The sequence below is a fragment of the Podarcis liolepis genome (assembly GCF_965112155.1).
Source record: "Podarcis liolepis genome assembly, chromosome: 6".
Taxonomy (NCBI): Eukaryota; Metazoa; Chordata; class Lepidosauria; order Squamata; family Lacertidae; genus Podarcis; species Podarcis liolepis.
The window spans coordinates 95804269-95829587 of NC_139559.1; the positions used below are offsets into that span (position 1 = coordinate 95804269).

General features: G+C 44.4%; 2 protein-coding genes across 4 annotated transcripts in view; one reads left to right on the forward strand and one right to left on the reverse strand.

Moving 5' to 3' along the window:
* The window catches only part of LOC310708573 (sterol O-acyltransferase 1-like), a 175369-nt gene that overhangs the window by 64858 nt on the left and 85192 nt on the right, over positions 1-25319 (reverse strand). The window lies entirely within an intron of this gene.
* Positions 1-25319, forward strand: part of LOC310708570 (sterol O-acyltransferase 1-like) — a 69199-nt gene that overhangs the window by 18330 nt on the left and 25550 nt on the right. For all 3 annotated transcript variants that reach the window (XR_014527088.1, XM_083507145.1, XM_083507146.1), the window contains exons 5-6: positions 1230-1376; positions 1452-1511. Coding sequence is in view for 2 of the 3 variants with exons in the window: in XM_083507145.1 (XP_083363271.1) it covers positions 1230-1376; positions 1452-1511 (207 nt within the window). In the remaining variant the exon portion in view is untranslated. The remainder of the gene's footprint in view (positions 1-1229; positions 1377-1451; positions 1512-25319) is intronic.

Consider the following 25319-nt stretch of genomic DNA (forward strand, 5'->3'; position numbering starts at 1 on the left):
CAGACCAGAAGTGTCTATTGCTAAGCAATCCAGCCTCCTCATGGGTGGTCTGGTTCTCCAGTAAAGTTTGTGCCTATCTAGTAGTAAGGGCTTCACAATGAGCAAACAGGTGCCCTAATAGAACCAGGCTGGTCTGTCCATCTAGCCCATAATTATCTACTCTAACTGGCAGTGGCTTTCCAGTGCTTATTGCAGTGGCCTTTCCCATGGCAGTTCACCTGATCTTTTTAAACTGGAGGCTGCACCCAGGACCTTCTGGAGGCCATCTGTCCCTGAGTTCCTCTTCCAAGGTGTAGCAAGAGCTTTATATGCAAATGCAAATATGTAACATTAAACTTTGGTACTACTGCTTGAGGAGTCTGGGAGGAAGAGCAGATACTAGTTAGAATTACTGTATCCATACTTGGAACTCCAGCTCTAAGCAAAGCAGTCTGCTAGAATTGTTGCTGAAAAGCACTTCAGTTTTGTCTGTTTTCCTTGGGAGCAGAATGCCAGTTTCCCCTCCATTTTTGAAATCCATCACATTTCAGGGACACAGTCCTGCAGCACACAAGCTTAAGGTCTAGATGAGCATTAAGATGTGCCTTGTTCCAACTCTGGTAGATAAGAACGTTATTGGTTGTTTTACTTGGCTCAGTTGAAGGTCCTATCAGGTTGTTGTTTTGTTCCAGAAGATGCCTACCAAGATATTTTGTTGATTTGGGAACAAAATTTCCAATATAGTCGTACGTTGGATCTCAAATGCCTTGGCTCCCGAACAAATTGGCTCCCAAACAATCGAAACCCGGAAGTGAGTATTCCGGTTTTCAGACTTTTTGGGGAGCTGAACGTCTGGCACGGCTTCCGATTGGGTGCAGGACGCTCCTGCAGTCAATCAGAAGCTGTGCCTTGGTTTTCAACTGGTTCCGGGAGTCGAACGAACTCCCAGAACGCATTCTGTTCGAGACCCAAGGTATGACTGTACTGGCAATTGTTTGGGCTTTCCTGATTCAAAACTGTTGTTTCTGCCTGCCGTTCATTTGGGCTTCTTTCTTTCTTTCTTTCTTTCTTTCTTTCTTTCTTTCTTTCTTTCTTTCTTTCTCTTTTTAGTGTATTATTATTTAGATCTTGTTAATAAAATGTGGAAAACACAAACAAATTCTTGCTACAAAACCAGATTTTGCCATGTTAATCCAGAATGTATTTAAATTTTATTTCCCTCACCACCAATATTTCCGTAAAACTCCAAGCCGCCATTCTTTAAGTCAGGGGCAGCGGATCGACAGCCATTTTACAGAATTTGTAAATGGCTTGATTGCAAAGTCTGTGCAGCTTGGGACTTCGCCCCCTGCCTTCTCAGCCGTGTGCTCAGAGAAAGACGGTGGCTTCAAAAGCAAGTATGTTGGTTCTTGGCTGAGCCTGAAGCAGAGTTGATATGTTGATTTGTTGCTGAATATTTGTTCTTTTCACAGGGAATTAAGAGCACCTCCAGAACATGGAAAAGTTTTTGTTGCTAGAAAGTCTGTCTTGGAGTGAGTATATTAATTAGATTTTATATTTTACTAGAGCCCTTGCTAAAGTTAAAGTTGCCTTGATCCGGTGGGTGGCTTATCTGCACATCTCGCTTCTCCCTCCCAGTAGATCCCATTAATTTTTATACTGTGTAGACTGAAAGTTGGTATTCCTAACCTTTATAAGTGTTCTAGCCAATTGGCTATTGCACATCCCAAATTCTAACTTGGATGTGGCTGGATTCTGGATTCACAGAGGCTGTTCTGTTCTGTAGAAACTGGTCTACAGAATAGAATAGGCATCCCCAATCTCGGCTCTCCAACTGTTTGGGGACTACAACTCCCATCATCCCTAGCTAACAGCAGTGGTCAGGGATGATGGGAATTGTAGTCCCAAAACAGTCCTGTGTTCTCCAGGGCTCCTTTGGAGACCAGGTAGGATTATCAATTTAATAATAAATGAATAATAAGCACTCTAAGCCTGTGAGACCCAAATATTTACATAGCATGGAGTGGGGATTACAAAAGGCTTCAGTCGGTGCAAAATGGCAGAATGTCTGTGTGAAATGAGTTCTAGAGCAGCTCTGTGGAGCTTCTGGCCTGCTCAGGCATCCTAATTTGACCTGTAAGGCCACCTTCCTCAAACTGGGTACACCTGTGGGACAGGTAAAGATGCAGTTCCCTACTGAAAGCAGGTTTGCTGACACCACCAATCAGCTGATTGGCAGTGCCAACGAAGTCCCGTGCCTTTGCTTACGTGGTTTGATTTCAAACCACGCAGGCACAGGAAACTGGGTTTGCTGGCACAGTTGACCATTGGTGCCTGCAATGCCTTGTCCCAGTTTTGATTTCAAACTGCATGGGCAAAGGACTTGCCCTGATGTCATTATTGTAGCAATAAGGGTTGCTCAGGCTAGTATGAAAATTAGGAATTAGGGGTCTGGTTAAGTTGAGGCATGTCCCTCTCTAGCTTAAAAGGCTAGTGCTGTAAATTAGCTTCTTAGTGATGAGGAGATTGTTATTTTAGATCATGCTTCGAAGTATTTGAGGGGTGTTGATTCTACTACAATAGGTAGAAAGCTGTGGTTTGATCTGCAAATTTCTGAACATTGGCCATAAAATAGGCCCTGGTGAGATGTAATTAACGTTGTTTGATTTAATTGACCTGGGACTGCATCTGTTTTAATGCCGAGTGCAGGATATCTTCTGCTGAGATTAAAACTCAGATGGGGGATTCTCTTGGGACTACAACTCGATGATCAACTTCTTGTAGGCGGAAATTTCCGGGATGTAGGTCGCATGTTGGGACTATGTAGGAGTCAAACAGCAGATTTTCATAGTCTGTATAGTCGTCGCTTCAGTATCACTGGTGGCCAATGGCTTTAATAGTTAAAAGAGGGTTGTTAATTTCATCTATTAAATAAAGGATTTGGAGGAAGGGGAGTGCAATTAGGATTAAAATGATTGCGGGGAGGATAATTCAGATTATTTCCACTTCTTGGGCATCTATAGTATTAGTGTAAGTTTTGTTGATAATATAAGACTAATAATACTATATAGTATATAGTACTAAGGCACTGATTAAAAAAAAATTATTAATGCATGGTCATGGAAGTGAAGAAGTTCTTATATAATGGGGGAGGCTGCGTTTTGGAAGCCTAGTTTAACTCCCAGAAATTTTGGTCCTTAATAAAGGGAAGAAACACGAAATACCCCTTAACAGTGATGCTGGCCCCTACATGGGAGCAGTTCCTGAGAAAATATTTCTCAGTGGCAGAAGCTCCGGCCACTCACTGGAGACCTTCTAATCCCCTTCCCGTCTGGCCCAATACCGACCCTGCTGAAATCCTAGAATTGATAGCTGAGCTGAAAACTGGTAAGGCCCCTGGGCCAGATTTGGTCCCTGTTGAGGCTATAAAGCTACATTCTGCATGGTGGGCAGGGATTTTAGCTAAAACGTATGACGCAATAAATGCCACGGGCTTAATACCAGGAACGTGGAAGGAGGCCATTATAATTCCTATCTATAAAAAGGCCCTCCCGGTGACCCAGGGAATTACCGGAATATCAGTTTGCTATCGTCCATTGGGAAAATATATGCCCGTTTTTTGCTGGTAAGGCTGATAAAGTGGTCAGTTGAGGCTGACCTGATTGGGCATGAGCAAGCTGGATTTAGATTAAACCGATCCACAACAGACCAGGCAATTATTCTTTATCACTTAGCCCGGAAATACTCGACACCTCGACGGGGCCAACTTTGCGCAGCTTTCATAGATTTGAAAGCTGTGTTTGATAGTATTCTGAGGCAATTACTATGGGATAAACTTGCCTGCTGGGGAATAGATAGAAGGCTCCTGTGGCTTATTTCCCAACTTCATGCCGGGTCCGTGGCCAGGGTAAGAATATCCCCTGCTGGAGACCTAACTAACCCAGTGCCAGTAAATAAGGGTGTACACCAGGGTTGTATTTTAGCGCCCCTTCTTTTTAACTTATTTATCAGTGATATGAGGAACCCATTAACCGACTCACAAAAATTTATCCATACCCGCCGTATAGCAGATTATCGTTGTCCTTTACTTCTCTACGCAGATGATGCGGTACTACTCTCTTACACCAGAGTGGGTTTAAGGAGGGCACTAAAGATTTTTGCGTCATATTGCCATTCTAATCATCTGTCTATCAACCACACCAAGTCCAAAGTACTGATATTTTCAAGGAGTCGAAAATTATATTCATGGAAATTGGAGGGCACGAAAATCGAACAAGTACATAAATTTAAATATTTAGGATTTTATTTTCAATATAATTTACCGTATTTTTCGCCCCATAAGACGCACCGGCCCATAAGACGCACCTAGATTTTAGGGGGGGAAATAAAGGGAAAAAATTTTATTTCCCCCCCAGGTGCGCTGCGCTACACCAGGAGCTTGGGGCGTGCTGAGCTCAGCGCGCCCCAAGCTTCTGCATGCCGGCAAGCAGTCCGCTGCCGCCCCAAGCCTTGCGCACCCGGCGGGACCTCCTGCCGGGTGTGGGAGGCTTGGGGCGGCAGCGGACTGCTTGCCGGCATGCAGAAGCTTGGGGCGCGCTGAGCTCAGCAGGCCCCAAGCTTCTAGGTGCGCGCAAGCAGTCCGCTGCCGCCCCAAGCCTTGCGCACCCGGCGGGACCTCCTGCCGGGTGTGGGAGGCTTGGGGCGGCAGCGGACTGCTTGCCGGCATACAGAAGCTTGGGGCGCGCTGAGCTCAGCACGCCCCAAGCTTCTAGGTGCGCGCAAGAAGTCCGCTGCCGCCCCAAGCCTTGCGCACCCGGCAGGACCTCCTGCCGGGTGCGGGAGGCTTGGGGCGGCAGCGGACTGCTTGCCGGCATACAGAAGCTTGGGGCGCGCTGAGCTCAGCACGCCCCAAGCTTCTAGGTGCGGGGAAGCAGTCCGCTGCCGCCCCAAGCCTTGCGCACCCGGCGGGACCTCCTGCCGGGTGCGGGAGGCTTGGGGCGGCAGCGGACTGCTTGCCGGCATACAGAAGCTTGGGGCGCGCTGAGCTCAGCACGCCCCAAGCTTCTAGGTGCGGGGAAGCAGTCCGCTGCCGCCCCAAGCCTTGCGCACCCGGCGGGACCTCCTGCCGGGTGCGGGAGGCTTGGGGCGGCAGCGGACTGCTTGCCGGCATACAGAAGCTTGGGGCGCGCTGAGCTCAGCACGCCCCAAGCTTCTAGGTGCGCGCAAGAAGTCCGCTGCCGCCCCAAGCCTTGCGCACCCGGTGGGACCTCCTGCCGGGTGTGGGAGGCTTGGGGCGGCAGCGGACTGCTTGCCGGCATACAGAAGCTTGGGGCGCGCTGAGCTCAGCACGCCCCAAGCTTCTAGGTGCGGGGAAGCAGTCCGCTGCCGCCCCAAGCCTTGCGCACCCTGCGGGACCTCCTGCCGGGTGTGGGAGGCTTGGGGCGGCAGCGGACTGCTTGCCGGCATGCAGAAGCTTGGGGCACGCTGAGCTCAGCACGCCCCAAGCTTCTAGGTGCGCGCAAGCAGTCCGCTGCCGCCCCAAGCCTCGCGCACCCGGCGGGACCTCCTGCCGGGTGCGCGAGGCTTGCAGACACTCGCCCGAAGCAGGGGGAGCCCTCCAGAGGGCTCCCCGTGCTTCGGGCGACAGGCTGCCGCCCCAAGCCCCGCGCACCCGGTGGGACCTCCTGCCGGGCGCGCGAGGCTTGCAGGCATTCGCCCCATAAGACGCACCCCGATTTCCCCTTCATTTTTGGAGGGGAAAAAGTGCGTCTTATGGGGCGAAAAATACGGTAGGGTGGAAAGCGCACGTTGAATATCTTCAAAAGAAGACAAAAGCCCTATCACAGTCCCTCCTCCGTTTTTTCTACTCTGAGGGGGCCTTATTCATCCCTGCGGCCTTGAAAGTGTATAGCATCAAAGTGATGGCCACAATGGCCTATGCTGCACCTTTATGGGCTGCCTTTGCAAACCTCTCACCTTTAGAGTCGCTTCAAAGCCAATTCTTACGCCGACTTTTAAAACTACCAACATGCGTAAGTAATGCGGCTATTCGCTTAGAAATGAAGATCCCCTCAGTGGAGTTAGTTTTATGGAGGAGAGTTTTGATTTATTGGATATCCCTATGGCATAAACTCCCGAACCACTATCTCATTCAATGCATGTGGCGGGATGACTTCACAAATTTGTGGTCAGGAAAAATCCATGCCAAATTGCTGTCCTATGAGATCTCGCCCACTGAATTGCTCAAACTGGATCTAAACGTAGCAAAAAGGTATATAAATCAAAGGCTGGATGATGCGGAGCTATACCAAAATTTCTTAGCTGGTGGTGGAGCCTGTTCACCGTTAAATCTCGGCATAACCCCTATCTACCGTGCTCCGTCCTACTTAACATCGCTTATGGCCGCATCTCACCGATATGCCTTCATTAGAGCTAGGTTCAATGTTTTTCCAACAAACGTGCTGAGACATAGATTCACTAAGGGCCAAGTCCCTTCAATGTGTGCTTGTGAAATGAAAACATCTGAATCTCTTCATCATGTTATGTTTATCTGCCCTACGTACAGTTCAGTTCGTGCTAGTATACTAAACTCCATAATCCAGCCTATGGCTGACAAACCAGTAGACCTACAGCTTGCCTGGGTTCTTCAAGATGTGGATCCTTATATTACCCTACAGGTTGCTAAATTCCTAACAGCCGTCCTCTCGTACAAGAGACGGAATGGAATGTTAGCTGATTATTCATAGTTATAAGAATTTTCGATAATGACATCAGATATTGATTTTAGCGTAGTGCTTAAATTTTTAATCTTAATCTTAAATTTTTCTTTTGAATTGCCAATATTTGTCCTTGTGAGCTGTGAATTGTGTTACATTATTTGTGGCTTGTACGAGACCGCTGTTTTATTTGATTTGTTTTGTGTGTTGTGCTTTATGATGGGCGTAAAGCCGAATAAACATTTTGATTGATTGATTGAAGACTAGTTGTGCTGGGTGTGCTACATAGGCTTGATTGACCTATAATTTAGCGCTGACAGAGCTATGTAATTTATTTACTAGGACCTCATAAGGAGAGAAACTTAAGAGGCTGTGTGACTGGCTTGAAAGTGGTTAGAGGTGGTTCAAGTCCCCCTCCCTTGAGGTTTGTACATAGGTTGATTCTTCGTAGGTATGATATGGGGGCGGGCAGCCAAGAAGTCATTCCAAGTTTGTGTTTGTTAATTCGAGGGTAAGTACTTCATGTTTAGCTCCCAGAGCTTCTCAGATAATAAATATTATTATAATTACTGCTGTCAGTGAAATTAAGGAGCCAACTGATGAAATAGTATTGCAGAAGGTGTACGTGTCTGGATAGTCGGAGTAACGTCAGGGCATGCCCGCTAATCCGAGGAAATGTGGAAAGAATGTTATGTTGACTTCAGTAAATATTACGCCAAATCGAATTTTTGTTCATGAGGAATGCAAAGTATAACCTGTAAAGAGCGAAAATCATTGGGCAAATCCACCAATAATTGCAAATGCGGTTCCTATTGATAGGACATAATGGAAATGGGCAACTACATAGTAGGCATCATGAAGAATAACATCTAATGAGGAGTTGGCTAAAATAATGCCTGTAAGGCAGCCTACCGTAAATAAAAAAATGAATCCCGGGGCCCAAAATATAGCGGCATCCCATTTAATTGTTCCGCCATGAAGGGTTGCGAGTCAACTAAAAACTTTTACTCCAGTAGGAATGGCAATAATTATTGTGGCTGAGGTAAAATAGGCTCGGGTGTCAATGTCCATACCTACGGGAAATATGTGGTGGGGCCATACAATAAAGCCTAGAAAGCCAATTGATTTTATGGCTCACACTATACCTATGTAGCCGAATGGTTCTTTTTTTCCTGCATAGTATGTGGCGATATGGGAAATTATGCCAAAGCCAGGGAGAATGAGGATGACCAAAAAATCAAAATAGGTGTTGGTAGAGAATTGGGTATCCTCCTCCTGCTGGGTCAAAAAATGATGTGTTTAGGTTTCGATCTGTTAGTAGCATTGTAATTCCTGCGGCCAAGACGGGAAGCTTAGTATAAGTTAAGCGCATGTAAAATTTTAGGCTTAGTAAAGTGGTTAAGGCAAGGGCAGTTGATAGTGGGATGAGGTGGTTGGTAGTTAATTCTTCAAGAATTAATCATTTAGGTAAGAAGCCAGTTAATGGGGGGAGTCCCCCTAATGCTATAAGGGTAATTATTGTGATGGTGGAGAGTGTTGGAGAGATTACTCATATTGTTCCAAAATCTTTGGCAGTTTTTGCAGTTGAAGTGATGAAAATTAGGAACATGGAGGTAGTTATTAATGGATAAATTATTAAGGTTAGAAGAAGTTGTTTCTGGCAGATAGGGGAGATGGCAGCTATTCAGCCTAGGGGTCCGGTTGACAAAAATGCTATGATTTTTCGTAGTTGGGTTTGATTTAGTGCAGATCATCCTCCAGTTAAGGTAGAGAAAATAGCTAGTAGTAATAAAATTGTTGTTGTGAGTTGATTAGAAGTTATATATAGTAGAGATATTGGTGGTAATTTTTGTCATGTTGCAATAATTAGAGCAGTTGTTATGCCTTGTATGACTTCTGGGAGTCAGAAGTGAACCAGGCCCAATTTTATGGTTAGGGCAATTGTTAATATAGTTGGGGTTGGTTGCTGGTGAGTTGAGTAATATCCCAAATTCCAGTGTGCTGCATTAAGAATGCTTGAAAATAAAATGATGGATGAGGCCATTGCTTGATTGATAAAATATTTTGTTGCGGCTCCAGTGGCTCGTGGATGATGTTGTTTGGCCAGGATTGGGATAATGGCTAGGGTGTTTAATTCTAGTCCAGTTCAGGCTAGAAATCAATGGTAGCTCTGAGGGCCAAGCTAGAAATTAAAATGGATAAGATGTAGGGGCTCATTAGTAAAGGAAGGGTTTAACCACCATTTTTGGGATATGGGCCCAAGAGCTTTGTTAGCTGACTTTACTAGAAGGTAGTATAGTGGGAGCAGAGGGTCTTGGAGTCTCAGGTGTGGGTTCGAATCCCATTCTTCTAGAGGAGGTGAGGGATTATAAATCCCTGTGATTTACTCTATCAAAGTAATCCCTAATTTCTTGGGCACACATCTTGGTAACAGTTATTAATTTAGTGGCGGGAACCCTGATAGTGAGATTGGAAGTGAGCTATACCACAAGTATAGTGCTAGTGTGGCAGGGAGAAATTGTTTTCATAGGAGTTGCATTAATTGATCATAACGAAATCGTGGGTAAGCGGCTCGAGCCCATAAGAATCCAGTGGTCAGTAGGGTAGTTTTTGCTATTAGGTTAAATGTAAACAATTCTGTTTGTGTGGTTATGGTAAGTAAAGGTAAAGGGACCCCTGACCATTAGGTCCAGTCGTGACCGACTCTGGGGTTGTGGCGCTCATCTCGCTTAATTGGCCTAGGGAGCCGGCGCACAGCTTCCGGGTCATGTGGCCAGCATGACTAAGCCGCTTCTGGCGAACCAGAGCAGCACACGGAAACGCCGTTTACCTTCCCACCGGAGCGGTACCTATTTATCTACTTGCACTTTGACATGCTTTAGAACTGCTAGGTTGGCAGGAGCAGGGACCGAGCAACGGGAGCTCACCCCGTCGTGGGGATTCGAACCGCTGACCTTCTGATCAGCAAGTCCTAGGCTCTGTGGTTTAACCCACAGCGCCACCCGCGTCCCTTTTAATAATAATAATAATAATAATAATAATAATAATAATAATTTATTATTTGTACCCCACCCATCTGGCTGCGTCTCCTCAGCCACTCTGGGCGGCTTCCAACATTCCAACAAAGATTAAAAATACATTAAAATGTCACACATTAATAACTTCCCTGAACAGGGCTGCCTTCAGGTGTCTTCGAAATGTCAGGTAGTCGTTTATCTCTTTGACATCTGAAGGGAGGGCGTTCCACAGGGCGGGTGCCACTAGCAAGAAGGCCCTCTGCCTGGTTCCCTGTAGAACCAGGTGGAACAGGTGGGGCTGAGGCACTAAAACAAACTGGGCCACAAAAACCTCCTTCAGTACTTGGTCATGTCATGATCTACATCTATACCACATATAAATAAAAATGTGTCCCTGTGGTTATGGTAGGGCTAAAGAATAAAATACATGAGAGTGTGTTTATCATCAAAATGTTTATGTATTCGGCTAGGAAGAAAAGTGCAAACGGTCCTGCTGCATATTCGACATTAAACCCTGAGACAAGTTCAGATTCCCCCTCAGTTAAATCAAATGGTGCGTGATTTGTTTCTGCTAGGGTTGATACGAATCATATTATTGCGAGGGGTAAGTGGGTAAGATTAGTCAAATGTGTTCTTGCATAGTGATAAGGGTGTGTAGTGTGAAGGTGCCAGTCAGTCTAATAATTGAAAGTGGAATAATGCCCAGGGTAACTTCATATGAGATTGTTTGTGCAATGGCTCGTAGGGCCCCTATTAGGGCGTATTTTGAGTTAGATGCTCATCTGGACCATAAGATTGTGTAGACTATTATGCTTAAGAGGGCAAGAAGAAATAGAAGGCCTAATAGAAGGAAGGATTAGATATTATATGTCTCCAAGAGACACATATAGCGAGGAAACACAAAAGAACTCTGATCAATCCAAGATTGGGGAATGAGTTTATATCCTCAGACCAGAGTAAAAAGAGAGGAGTGGTTATCTATATAAAGAAACAAATCGAAGCGAAACTCCTTTTCAAAGATGAAGAAGGAAGGATATTAGCAGTACAAATAAATTGGCAGGGAGAAAGGATTATAATAGCTGGAATATACGCGCCCAATGCAAATAAGTCAGAATTCTACGGAAGGTTGGAAGAAAGGTTACTTGACTACGCCGACCAAAAAATCATACTATTAGGTGATATGAACGGCGTGGTGTCGTTAGAATTGGACAGATTGAGGGACATAAAAGGTAAAGAAGGGAAGCTACCCAGAACTTTTTTCTCTTTGGTCCAGAACTGTAACTTAGTAGATATTTGGAGGTTTAAATACCCCCTAGAAAAGCAGTATACCTTCTACTCAGAACCTAACGATTCATCATCAAGTCTAGACCAGATATGGGTCTCGAAAGAGTTAGTCCCAAGATCTCTACGGGTGGAGATCCAGGCCAGAACTATTTCAGATCATAATCCAACAAAAATGGAATTGAAAGAGCAGGAAAGCAGACTATTTAGATGGAAATTGAAGGACTATCTGCTAGATGACCAAGAGATAGTAGAAAAGGCTCAAAATAGATTAAAAGAATACTTCGAAGATAATCTGGGCAATAACACAAAGCCTAAGGTGGTATGGGATGCAGGAAAGGCGGTGATGCGGGGTTTCTTTATTCAAAAGAGTGTAATTAAGAACAAAAAAAGGGAAAAAGGGAAAAAAGAAATCATACAACAATTAGCAGAGAATGAGCAGAAACTAATCAAAAACCCAAAAAATAAGAAAATAAAAGAGAATATAAAAGTCTTACAATCCCAATATACAATGCTGATAAATAGAGAGATAGAATGGAAAATTAAAAGATTGAGACAGAGGAATTTCGAACATGCCAATAAAACGGGGAAGATATTAGCTTGGCAATTGAAAAAAAGAAAGGAACAGAACACGATAAATAGGATAGTGGTGGAAGGAGAAGAGATAAACAAACCTAAAGAAATAAGAAAAGCCTTTTTGGATTTCTATGGAGAACTTTTTAGAAAGACAGAAAAGAATAAGACGAGGGAAATAGAGAGATATTTAACATCTAAGAATATAAAAAAGATTCCCGCGGCAGATAAAGAGAAATTAAATGCCCCGATCGAGGTGGAGGAAATAAAAGCAATAATAACAGACTTAAAAAATGGGAAAGCCCCGGGTCCAGATGGGTTCACTAGTAGATACTACAAAGAGATGGAACCGATTCTGCTATATCCTCTACAAGAAGTAATGAATAATATTTTGAAGGAAAGAGAAATACCGGAGACGTGGAAGGAGGCACTGATCACATTAATTCCAAAGCAAGATTCAGAATTAGAACAAATTAAAAATTACAGGCCGATTTCCTTACTAAACGTAGACTACAAGATCTTTGCGGGAGTCCTGGCAAGAAGATTTAAAGACATTCTGCCAAATAGTATCCATAGAGACCAAGCCGGCTTCCTGCCGGGCAGGCAAATGAAGGATAATTTAAGAAACATTATAAATATTATAGAATATTTAACAGAAAGGTGCGATAAACAAGGCTTACTGCTATTCGTAGACGCTGAAAAAGCGTTTGATAACGTAAATTGGGAATTCCTATTGAAACAACTGGAACACATGGAAGTGGGTACTGAATTTTCCAACGGCATAAAAGCAATATATACGGAACAAAAAGCAAGATTAATAATAAACAACGTAGAGACGGAAGAAATAACAGTAACTAAGGGAACAAGACAGGGATGCCCATTGTCCCCACTGTTATTCATAACGATATTAGAGGTTCTACTAAAAACCATCAGAGACAATAAAGAAATCAAAGGCATTAGGGTCGGCCAGCATGAGCATAAAACTAAAGCTTTTGCAGATGATCTGGTCGTAACATTGGAAGAACCACTAGACTCAACAAAAAAGGTACTCAGAGAATTTGACCAATTTGGGGAGGTAGCAGGCTTCAAATTAAACAAAAGAAAAACCAAAATAATAGCTAAAAACATGCAGGCAGCCGAAATTGAGGAATTACAAAGAGAAACAGGAATAGAGGTAACAAAGAAGGTGAAATACTTAGGGATATGGGTAACGCCAAAAAATATAGATCTCTAAAAAAACAATTACGAAACGGTATGGAAAGGAGTTAAGAAGGACATAGAAACGTGGGGTCGGTTAAGACTGTCATTTTGGGGCAGAATTGCCACAATCAAAATGTCGGTACTTCCAAGAGTTTTGTTCCTCTTTCAAAATATCCCGATTATTAAGGGTACTAAGATATTTAAAGCCTGGCACAGAGACATTTCCAAATTCATCTGGCAGGGGAAGAAGCCGAGAGTAAAGTTTAAAATTTTGACGGATACGAAAGAAAGGGGAGGCTTCGCCCTTCCTGATTTGAAGATATACTACGAGGCATCTAGTCTATGCTGGATAAGGACATGGATAAAATTAGAAGACGGGGAAGTGCTAGACTTAGAGGGTCACGATAATCGATATGGGTGGCACGCTTACCTGTGGCATGGGCGGAAGAAGGGCCACAAAGGATTTGGGAACCATATATTCAGGGGCCCTCTGTAGGAGGTTTGGGAAAGATATAAGGAGATGTTAGAACCCAGAACACCCCAATGGTTATCTCCATTAGAGGTAATGGCCATCAAAAAGATTAATATGGGAACCAACTGGGCAACTTACGAACAACTGCTTATGAAGGAGGAAGGAAAATGGAAAATGAGGCCGTACGATCAGGTTAAATTCCAAGTATACGATTGGTTACACTACCACCAAATAAATGATATGTTTAGGAAAGATGTAAAAGATAAAGGCTACGCCGACAAAAATTCTAGATTCCAAACTGAGATCCTGGGGAGTAACATAAAAATATTATCCAAAATGTACAAGTATTTACTGGACTGGAACTTAGCTGACGAAGAGGTTAAGGTGGTAATGACTCACTGGGCTAGAGATCTTGGCCGTAATATCTATTATGAAGAGTGGGAAAAACTCTGGAAACAACACCTAAAATTCACGGCCTGTGTGTCACTTAAGGAGAACCTAATGAAAATGTTTTATCGCTGGTACCTGACCCCGGTTAAGTTAGCTAAAATGTATGGATCCTGCAATAAATGCTGGAAATGTAAGGTAAGGGAGGGTACCTTCTACCACATGTGGTGGGAATGCCCAAAGGTCACAGGGTTCTGGGAGAGTATATATGACGAAATGAAAAAAATGTTAAGATATACCTTTAACAAAAGACCAGAGGCGTTCTTGCTAGGTTTGGTAGGAAAGGAAATTAAGAAGAAAGACTATAAATTGTTCCAATACGCAACAACGGCAGCAAGGGTCCTAATAGCAAAAAATTGGAAGCAGGAGAGTATTCCAACAACGGAGGAATGGAGAAGTAAATTATTAGAATATGTGGAGATGGACAGGATGACATGTAAAATTAGATATACAAAAGATCAGAGGTTTGTTGAAAATTGGGAAAGTCTTACGAAATATCTGGAAAGCTTAATCGATGAACAGATAACACTAGTAGGTTTCCAAGGAGCTCTGTAAGAGGTAAAGGGTAAGGCTAAAAGAAAATGGATGGATGAGAATGACTTATGGCTTTACAAATATGGAAATGCGGATTTATTGTTTAATGTTATTTTGGACGATTCGTGGAATGACTGAAGGAAGTCAACTTCTTTTCTTTAAGTGAACAGATATGAGTTTTGATAAAGTTTGTTATGTACTTTGACTTTTGTAAACTAATAAAAATTATGAAGAAAAAAAAAAAAAAGAAGAAATAGAAGGCCTAAGTTTATGTCTGCTAGGGGGTGTGGTATTGGTATTGGAGTTCATATTATCAAATTTTAACAAGGGTTTCAACAAAAAATTGTAGTTGTACACATTCTTCATAAAGTGTATTGTTGACTGCGATTAACCAATAATTGATCAGTTTAGTTGAATCTTGTTTTAGGGGTTTGGCGAGAAATTTTTTTTTAATTAAACAAGAAAAATTATTGGTAGGGGGGTTTGCCATAAAAAAGTATATTTTATTTTAGTTAAATTTTAATGTGTATGGTGAAATTTAGTATTGTAGTTAATTTAGTTATTGTAGAAAAAATGTCATTAATTTTTTTGCTTTTTGTGATGAGTATGGAACACAGAGAGTGGTATATAAAAATCTGTGTTAGAAATTTTTAGGTAAAAATTGTTAAAATTTAGTTAAAATTTGTTGAAAGTGGCTGGGGAAACTCAGCCAGATGTAATGGCTTGGCTCTCCCACAGAAGCGAGACACTGGCAGTAATTATGTGTTTATTGCTCAAACACATAAATCACTCCGGAGCTCCTTCACTCCGTGTCTGACTCCCAAGTTAGCAGTTGCTGAGTCTAAACTCCGCCCCTTCCTCTTCTTCCAACAGGGGAAGAAACCCTTCCGCTTCCGTTCTTTTTCCCTCCTCTCACTGACCTTTTCCCGCCTTCGAGTCTTTGGGCTAGCTATTCCTGCCCTCTCCCCTTCTGTCTCTGAGCTAAGATTGGTGTTTAGGGTGTTGCTATCTTCTGCTTGTCTGCTCTCTGAAACACTGCCACTGGGCTGCCCCTCCTCCCTCTCACATTCCAGTCCGCATTCCAGAGTCTCCCTTATCTCCCACGGCTTGCTTAGATATATTATTATTATCATTATCATTATCATTATCATTATCATTATCATTATCATTATCATTATCATTATCATTATCATTATTATATTTGTTGAAAAATATGTCTACCAAGCATTAAGACAATAATACCATATAGAGGGACGCGGTGTGGCGCTGTGGGTTAAACCATTGGCAAGATGGCCACCGTGTAAGGTTCCTCCTTCCAGTTCTCTCCGACCTCTTCTCCCGATTTGGATTTTACAACCACTGGAGTAAGTTATTTACTTTAGTTTTGCAGTTTGCTAGACTAGTAATTGCTGGACTCTCCACTGGTGTGATGCCAGATTTTAATTAAGTTTGACGAAGGAGGATTGTTTTGGATTGAGCTGGGATGCTGCTGTAGAAATGGCGACGAGGTAAGGCGCATCTGCCGGAGTTCATTTCGAACCCTCCCCAAAATTTGTGTTGCGGCTCCCAGCCTTTCAAGTTCTTGCTGAAGATTGCACCAGGGTGTTGGAGCCCATGCCAGGAGTTCAAATTGCTGATAATCTGTAAAGCCTGCATCGTAAATCAGCTTTAACAAGCAGATAACTGTATCCTCCGGCAGCCTTCGACTCACTGGTTTTCTGCCAGCCCACATCAGCTTGTATTTCTACTTTTACTACCTTTTATTACCTTTTATGCACTGCTATTTTAAAAGACTCACAACGATGGGCCAAGGCAAACGCCTAAGGGACTGTGACGAGGCTTTGCCCTCCCCAAGAGCCAAACAATCAAAAACCGACCCCCCCGTGTCTGGCAAATGGAGTGTCCCCACTGATCACTGCTATAGGGTGAAAACTCAGAACCGTTTTCACCCTCTAATGTCACCAGAAACAACGTCAACACCAGAGGAATTACTTTTACCCCAGATTAAAACTGTGGACGGCAAGCTCGGAGGAAGAGGGAGTGTCCCACTGGGGGTGGTGCAGGACGCCGGAGCTGAGGACTGCGCAAGACAAGAACAACATGAACATCTCCACCTTGTGGTCAGAACCCTTAATTGCATATTCAAGAAGATTGATGTGCTATCCTCCCAGCTATGTAACCTTGAACAGAAAATTGATAACCTCTGGTCAAAGTCTAAACCAACTGTAGTTACGGGGGAAATGAAGTGCCAGAGAACCTTACCCTCAACCAAAAAAGGAAGTGCGATCCCTAAATATAAACCAAATCCTGCACTGAAACAGCAAGCATTATTTCTGCAACCTAAAAAAATCTGCCTAAATATCGGGGTAAGGTCAGCAAGGTGGCTCACTCTGGATGGGGTTAAAAAGCATCTAAGCAATCTCCTAAACATAGAAATCACACAATGTGATCTCATTGCAGTATTACCTTTGAACCAGCACCTCAGGCAACAGAAAGTGATGCTTGCGTTTTACTCTCCAAGGATCCCTTCAGCTATCATCAGGCAGAAATCACTCTTGGCTAGGTATGATATCTTCCCAACAAGAGTTTTTATGGATAGCATGATCCATCCCCTTCTACTTGCCGGTTACGACACGGAGCGGACCCTGTCGGAGAGGTCGGGAGCACCCCGGGACATTGAGCCTCCTTTTCCGGAGGATATCCATACGTACCAAAACTGGACTTACCCCACGTCCCCACGAGCTCCAAAGGAACCCATTGGCGCAAGTAACTCTCTGACCCCACCGGAGGAAAGAGAGCTTTTAGCCACCTTTGGCGACCTTCCACCGAGGGAACAACAAGAAATAATTGATAGACTAGAAGTACTTAACCACCAGCTCATACATGTCCAGAAGAACGGAAAAGTCCTGCCCACTTTTCAGGATAACCTTGCCAGCTTTTCGGAGTCGTGTTTTAAGGAAGTAGGAAGTCTTCCATACCTCAGTCCAGCTCCTAAACCCATGCCTCCCCCACTTCTGGGCAAATCCCACCGACGCTTGGCAGACCCAGGTTCTGCCTCACAAGTTGGCCTCCCATCCCAACTCTTGATAAATTTTGACTCGCCCTCCAAGAGTCCCCCGCCGAAGAGTGTAACTCAGAGTCCTTTCCACCAAAACAATTCCTTACCATCCAATCCATCTATGCCGGAACTGGAGTCCTCATATTCCCCTGAGCGGCATAGACCCGACATACAAACAGTACCTGTACGTCAAGCATCCCCAGTACCTTCGCTAGCATCAGGTCAGGGGAGTGTTCCACTTACATCAAAAAATGACCCGGATTGGACTGAAGACCCGGCCGGACATATAAATCAAATGGTTTCATCGGCGACCTTTAGACCTCGCGGTGGGGCAGTCTCAGCAAATCCTGTGGAGTCTCCCACTGAAGTGTCCGCCCTTGGGCCAGCCAGTGGGAGACCCGTTCTGTCGCCCCAGTCTGAACACCTCACTACCAACTTCAAGATCAGGCACCTCCAGCAGGTGCCTGCCATGCAAAGTAAAATAACTGACTTTTTTGTGGGGTCTGCTCTGCCTCCAAAGGACTCACTTCTCTCCCTGAATTGACAGCGAATTGAACACAACAGGAACTCCCCCCTATCAGTCCTCAGCTGGAACATCGCGGGCTGGAAGGGAAAAAAACATGAGCCAGAATTCTTGGAGTTTATTAACCTGTTTCATATCATCCTGTTCCAAGAATCGTGGGAAGTAGAGAAAATTGTCCTAAATGGCTTTGAGCTGCTAGAACTCCCTGCCTGCCCCTCCCTGAAAGGAGGCCGCCCTAAAGGGGGCCTAATAATAGGCATCTCCCTCAACCTACGCTCTAAACTTACTCTAGTACAGGCCTTGCCTCCCTACGCCCTTACCGGACTGATTGCGGGGGAAAAGATCTCGCTCCTAGTTACAAATGTTTACTTGCCACCTGGGGATTCTTCCCTCGAACTGGGCTCTAAATGGGACTCGCTAGAAGAGCATTTGCTCTCATGCTATGTTAAGTTCCCTAACACCCCGGCCATAATAGGTGGCGATTTTAATGCCCGCACAGCAGCAAACTGGGACTCGCTGACCAAAGCCAAATGGTGGGTTACCCCAAACCTTGATAATTACGACCTGGAACATATCATGAGGAGAACTTCTAAAGACCACAGAGCAAATGAGGCTGGGGTACTCCTCTATCAAATGGCCATCCGTTTGAATTTGGTCCCCTTAAATGGCACATGCCTCCCTGATATTCCAGGGGATTTCACTCACCTGAGCGTTAAATCAAACAGCGTCCTCGATTACCTGTTGGTCTCTAGGGATCTACTTAAGTGTATTTCCTCTTTTAAGATCGAGAATGTACAATTTAGTGATCATCTTCCCCTTGTAGCTAAGCTTTCCCTGAACTGGCAGCCGGAGGCTCATAGACATGCGACCCAGATGGTAACCAACGAATCTCTCCAAGTAAGAGGAATCAAATGGTCGGAGACCCAGGCTCAAAGGTACCAGGAATTCTTTCAAAAAGAAATCCTCGGGCCCCATTCCAACATAGGCTCTGCCTCAGACGAGCATAGCATAGTGCTGAAGCGCTTCCACCATCATACGACTGACCTTTCGTCCTTCTTTAGGTTACCACCCAAAAATTTAAATCGAAACGAGTATACTTACGGTGCCCCCTGGTATAATTCGCAGTGCAAACAAGCAAGACAGCGCCTCCGTGCTATATATAATGTATATAAGATCTCCGATGCATCTACTCTGCCAGCTAGTTATGCCCAAGCCAAGCAAGTCTACAAACGCACGCAGAAAACCGCCAAGCGTGAGTGGCAACATAATCGTTGGCAGGCTTTGATTACTGCGTCAAAACCACACAGATCCAGGGAATTCTGGTCTTTGATTAACAGAAGGGTGAGGAAATACCCAAGAGCAGTCATCTCTGCACCGACATGGGAATTATTCCTGAAGAAATGCTTCTCACAAGCAGATGCTCCCTCCGACCATCTGATGCATCTGTTTACCCACCTACCTATTTGGCCTCCCACCGATCCTGACGAAATAGCCAAGCTAATAGCTCAGCTGAAACCGGGCAAAGCCCCTGGGCCCGACCTGATCCCTGCTGAAGCCATCAAACTACACCCAAAATGGTGGGCCGGCATCTTGGCCAAAACCTTCGATGCAATCAACGCTTCCGGTCTCATCCCCAAAATATGGAAGGAGGCCATTATAGTACCAATTCATAAAAAAGGTTCCCCAACGGAGCCGGAAAACTACCGTAACATCAGCCTCCTTTCGATCATAGGGAAAATTTATGCCAGCTTTTTGCTGACTAAATTATTGCGATGGGTAGATGAGACTAACCAGATTGGCCACGAACAAGCAGGGTTCAGAACTAAACGTTCTACAACAGATCATGCGATAATTCTTTATCATCTGGCACGGAAGTACTCCTCCCCTCCCCGGGGCTACCTCTGTGCTGCCTTCTTAGATCTAAAGGCAGCCTTTGACAGCGTTCCTAGAAATATTCTTTGGGAGAAACTTGCGAAACAGGGCATTGATAGAAGACTCTTATGGCTCATAAGTCAGCTCCACGAAGGTACCCTTGCCAGAGTGAGACTTACTCCTGCGGGCGACCTCACAAATTCGATACCAATAAACAAGGGAGTGCGCCAAGGATGTATATTGGCTCCCTGCCTATTCAACCTTTTCATCAGCGACATGCGAGTACCCCTAGTTAACTCATCTCCAAGTACACACGCGCCTAGACTAGCGGATTACCGCTGCCCACTCCTTTTATATGCGGACGACGCGGTAATTCTATCTTATACACGTGTTGGACTAACCAGAGCTCTGAAGATCTTTGCCACGTATTGCCAACTCAACCAATTAACCATCAACCATGCTAAGTCCAAGATTCTGATTTTCTCCAGAAGCCGGAGATTATACAAATGGAAGCTTGGTGGAGCAAAAATAGAGCAAGTCCTAAAATTTCAATACTTAGGAGTTATTTTTCAATACAACTTGGGATGGAAAGCTCAAATTCAACACCTACTTAACAAGGCCAAAACCCTGTCATATGCGCTCCTCCGATTTTTCTTCTCGGACGGAGCTCTGCATGTTCCCTCGGCCCTAAAGGTGTTCAAGGCAAAAGTGGTTGCAGTGCTTGCTTATGCTGCCCAGCTCTGGGCCGTGATGACAGACCTTGCTCCCCTTGAGACTCTGCAAAGCCAATTCCTACGTCGGCTCCTAATGCTCCCCCTGTGCGTAAGCAACGCAGCCATGCGACTAGAATTGAAGATCGCATCCTTAGAAACTTGCCTGTGGAAGCAAGTCTTCAATTACTGGTTATCATTGTGGCATAGATTACCAAACCATTACCTTGTCCAATGCTTATGGCGAGATGAATTCTCCAGCCTTTGGACTAGTAAAATTCATGCCAAACTCCTGAGCTATGGAATCTCTCCCTCAGATTCCCTAAAACTAGACCAAATCACTGCTCAAAGACTGATCCGTCAAAGACTGGATGACATCGACTTACAGCAAAATTATATGCTGGGGGGAGGTGTTTGTTCGCCCCAGAACATTGGTATCACTTTAACTTATTGCGTTCCATCATACCTCTCCTCCCTTTCGACTGTTGCCCATAGACTGGCCTTCACCAAAGCGAGGTTCAACGTTTTCCCCTCCAATGTCCTGAGACATAGATTCTCAAAGGGCCAAGACCCCGCCACGTGCGAATGTGATAAGGTGACGCCGGAGTCGCTTCAGCACATTATGTTCACTTGCCCCTTGTTCAATGTGCCACGGGCAAATTTGTTGGGATCAATCATACAGAAACTAGAGGGTACCCCACCAAAATTCCACCTTGCCCAAATCTTGCAGGACAAGGATTCCCACACGACCCTGAAAGTGGCTAGGTTCCTGGTCGCTGTCCTCTCCCAAAAGCGACGCCAAGGAGCGCTACAAGCAAATTAAGGCGTAGCATGCCTTTCCATCTTATAGTATTTTATTGTTATAGTGGTGTTTTAGCGACTGTTTTTTTTCTTTTTCTTTTCTTTTTTTTTTCCCTTTTCCCCCACGGCACAAGCTGTCACTTATGTGTTGTTTTTACCTGTATGGGCCTATGGCCGCAATAAATATTATCTATCTATCTATCTAAACCACAGAGCTTAGGACTTGCCAATCAGAAGGTCGGCAGTTCGAATCCCCGCGACGGGGTGAGCTCTCGTTGCTCAGTCCCTGCTCCTGCCAACCTAGCAGTTCGAAAGCACGTCAAAGTGCAAGTAGATAAATAGGTACCACTCTGGCGGAAAGGTAAACGGCGTTTCCGTGCGCTGCTCTGGTTCACCAGAAGCGGCTTAGTCCTGCTGGTCACATGACCCGGAAGCTCCCTCGGCCAGTAAAGCAAGATGAGCGCCGCAACCCCAGAGTCGGTCACGACTGGACCCAATGGTCAGGGGTCCCTTTATCTTTACCTTTACCATGTAGAGAGCTTGCGCAAAGTCCATTGCACTGTAACTACAGGCTAGAAATCAGATCGGTAGGAGCACTTGAGATGAGGTCTGAAGGGAAAGAGAAATAAAAAATACCAGCCGCCGGGAAAACCAGTTATGCTATGAGCAAGGGTACGAGGGTAACTAATCCATTAACCAGAGTCCTTGGAAAAGGTGAGAAAGTGGTGATGGAGAATAGGATGTTCCTGACCTAACAACCAGAGTCCTTGGAAAAAGTGAGAAAGTGGCACAACCTCAAGTTATGGATGTGAAACTAGGGAGGGGGGCCTTACATACAGGGGTTGATGATTCTCACGTGAGAAGCTAGATCAATAAATAACCAGGTATAAAATACACTTCCGTATCGAAGAGAAATATTTCAGGTAATGTCTGAATGTAAGATTATGGAGGGTAGTGATTAGTGGATATTCATGAGTTTGTACAGTAATGCGCGATATATATATAATGTTCTTAAATCACATAAACAGGATATAATACCTAAATAATACTCGTATGGTATAAAATAGTACTGGGACACTGGGACACTCTGCCCTCCTAACATCATTTCTCTCACTCAGTCACAGTCCACACATTGCTTCCAACATCTCACACACTCAAAACATTCACTGAGTGTCCCCACATGCACATTCAGAAACCCATGCACCTCCCCCAATCCCCTTTTTACCAAAAACCAAACCGGCAGCGCATCACGACTTCGACCGGGGCCCAGCAGCACCTTTTACTGCTCCTTCTGGGCGAAACCAAAACCAGTGGCACTTTTTCTGCCCTACTGGTGGAGCTGATCAAACTCTCTTTGCTCCCACCTATCCCTGTGGAGCCTTACCTTTTTCCTCGAGGTACCTTCTTTCGGCCGTTGCTTTTTCTCCGGTCCTTGCAGTGTCTCCACTCAGGAACTGGTGGCAATTCCTCCCACGAACTTGGCAGGATGTGCACTGGAACCGCGGACACTGATCCGAGCTGTTCACCGCAGGGACTCCTTGGACCCATGTCCCTTATCCTCGGGGAATGTTGTTTTTCCCGGCCAATGCGCCAAGAAATGTAGCCTTATGAGGCTTTGCCCTCGGGTGGGAAAAATATTGCGCCCGGGAAAGGGAGATGGGAGTCAACAGACACTCAAGGAATAGTTTCGGAGAAAAAGCTTTATTTCTACCATCCATGAACTGGTAGAAGGAGCAAGCGTGATAACTCACAAAAAGCATGCATGGATTCACAGTCATGTGCACAGAGTATATATTCCCCTTCCAGTTCCCTCCCCCTTTCTCCTCCTTCTTCCAGAGTCCTGCCCATGAGTTCCTCTGAGCATGAACAGAAAGCTCCCCTGTCTTGGGACTCTTTTGGACTCTTGGCTTCCTTCCCAGGAAAGGGGGGATGAGAGCGGTTCAGCATGTCCAAAGATGTTGCAACTGTGAATGAGATAAAAGTCAGTTCTCAGGCCTGCTCTGACAGAGTCTATTCATTAGCCTTTTTGAAGCTCTCTTGTACTGATAAATGAATAACATTTTGCCTATGTACCAGCATCTTGTGAGAATCCACAGAAAAGCTGTAGCTGTGGATTTTTAGAAGGCAGAAAGGAATTTTGGACAGTTTTGAGGCCTGGGGTGATTATTGGGGGGGGGGTGACTTCGGGCCTAGGTAGGGTCACCTGTCCTCACCTTCCTTCAGTATTATGTAAAGTTTATAGGTACTAGTATATATTAGGATATTCATGGGGTATATATCTTAATGCATAATTAAACATATATGTATTATGTCTTATTTATAGGATAATGTATATTTAATTTTTCATGGGGTAAATCAGTGAATGAACTATAAATAGATCATCACCTGTAGTAAGTACAAGTAAAGCGGCAGATGTAGAAGGAGGCAAAAAAGCCGCATAAAGCAGCATGATGGCGATGGTGGCGGATAATTTTATAGAGGTTAGCATAGTAGTTGGAGTTGGTTTTGTTGGTAAAATAGTGGCTATGAGGATTAGGCCTGTTAGAAGGCTTCCAATGGCAAGACGAATAAGGGGGTTAGTAAGGGTCAGGGGTGTTTCATCTATAATGGATGTTGTTGTTTGTGGTGTATTTAATTGGACGTAAAAAGTTATTCGTAAGGTGTAGGTTGTGGTTAGTATTGTTGCAAAAAGTGAAAGTATAAGGGCTCAGGCGTTTAGGTGGGAGTTATTTATGGTTTCAATAATTGTATCTTTTGAATAGAAGCCCGATAAAAAGGGAGTTCCTGTAAGGGCAAGATTTCTGATGGTTAAACAGGTAGCTGTCGTTGGTAATATTTTTTGTATGCCCCCCTATTTTTCGGATGTCTTGTTCGTTATTTAAGTTGTGAATAATTGCGCCAGAGCATAAGAATAGTATAGCCTTGAAGAAGGCATGGGTTGAGATGTGAAGGAAGGCGAGTTGAGGTTGGTTTAGGCCAATAGTATTATCAGGCCTAGTTGGCTAGAGGTTGAAAAAGCAATCATTTTTTGTTGTTGTGTTGTGTTAGGGCACATAGGGCTGTGAATAGTATGGTGAGTGTTCCTAGGCAGAGGTCAAAATAAAAAAATTCCTTCCAGTAGCACCTTAAAGACCAACTAAGTTAGTTCTTGGTATGAGCTTTCGTGTGCATGCACACTTCTTCAGATACACTGAAACAGAAGTTGCCAGATCCTTCTATATAGTGAGAAGGTGGGGAGGGGTGTTACTCAGAAGGGTGGTGGGAATGGGAGATAGGCAGATAGCTGGGAGAGCCTGTTGACGACTCCTAACGACTGTAATAGGTCTTACAGGAAAAGGCAAGGGGTGAGAAGGTGAGAAATGGTATAGTCATGTATAGTGAGATAAGAATCCAATGTCTTTGTTCAGCCCTGGTTTTTCCATTGTTTTAAGTTTGGTAATGAGTTGTAATTCAGCAGCTTCTCTTTCCAGTCTGTTTCTGAAATTCCTTTGTAGTAAAACAGCTACTTTGAGATCTTGTATAGAATGTCCTGGGAGATTGAAGTGTTCTCCTACTGGTTTCTCTGTTTTGTGATTCTTGATGTCAGATTTATGTCCGTTTATTCTTTGGCGTAAGATTTGGCCTGTTTGTCCAATATAGAGAGCTGAAGGACACTGTTGGCATTTGATGGCATACACAATGTTAGACGATGAGCAATTAAATAGTCCCGAGATGGTATGTGTGATGTTGTTGGGGCCAGTAATGGTGTTGTCCGGGTGTATGTGGCAGCAAAGTTGGCATCTGGGTTTATTGCAGGCTCTGGTGCCAGTGTCTGTGTTAAGTCTGGTTGTGGTATTATTGTGGGTTAGGAGTTGTTTAAGATTGGGTGGCTGTCTGTAGGCAATGAAAGGTCTTCCTCCCAGAGCTTGAGAAAGAGAACTGTCATTGTCCAGGAGAGGTTGTAGATCTCTGATAATGCGTTGTACTGTTTTAACTTGGGAGCTGTATGTGATGACTAGAGGTGTTCTGTTATTTTCTTTTTTGGGTCTGTCTTGCAGCAAGTTCTCTCTGGGTATCAGTCTGGCTCTGTTGATCTGTTGTCTAACTTCATCTGCTGGGTATTTTAGTTCTGAGAAGGTTTGCTGTAGATCTCTTAG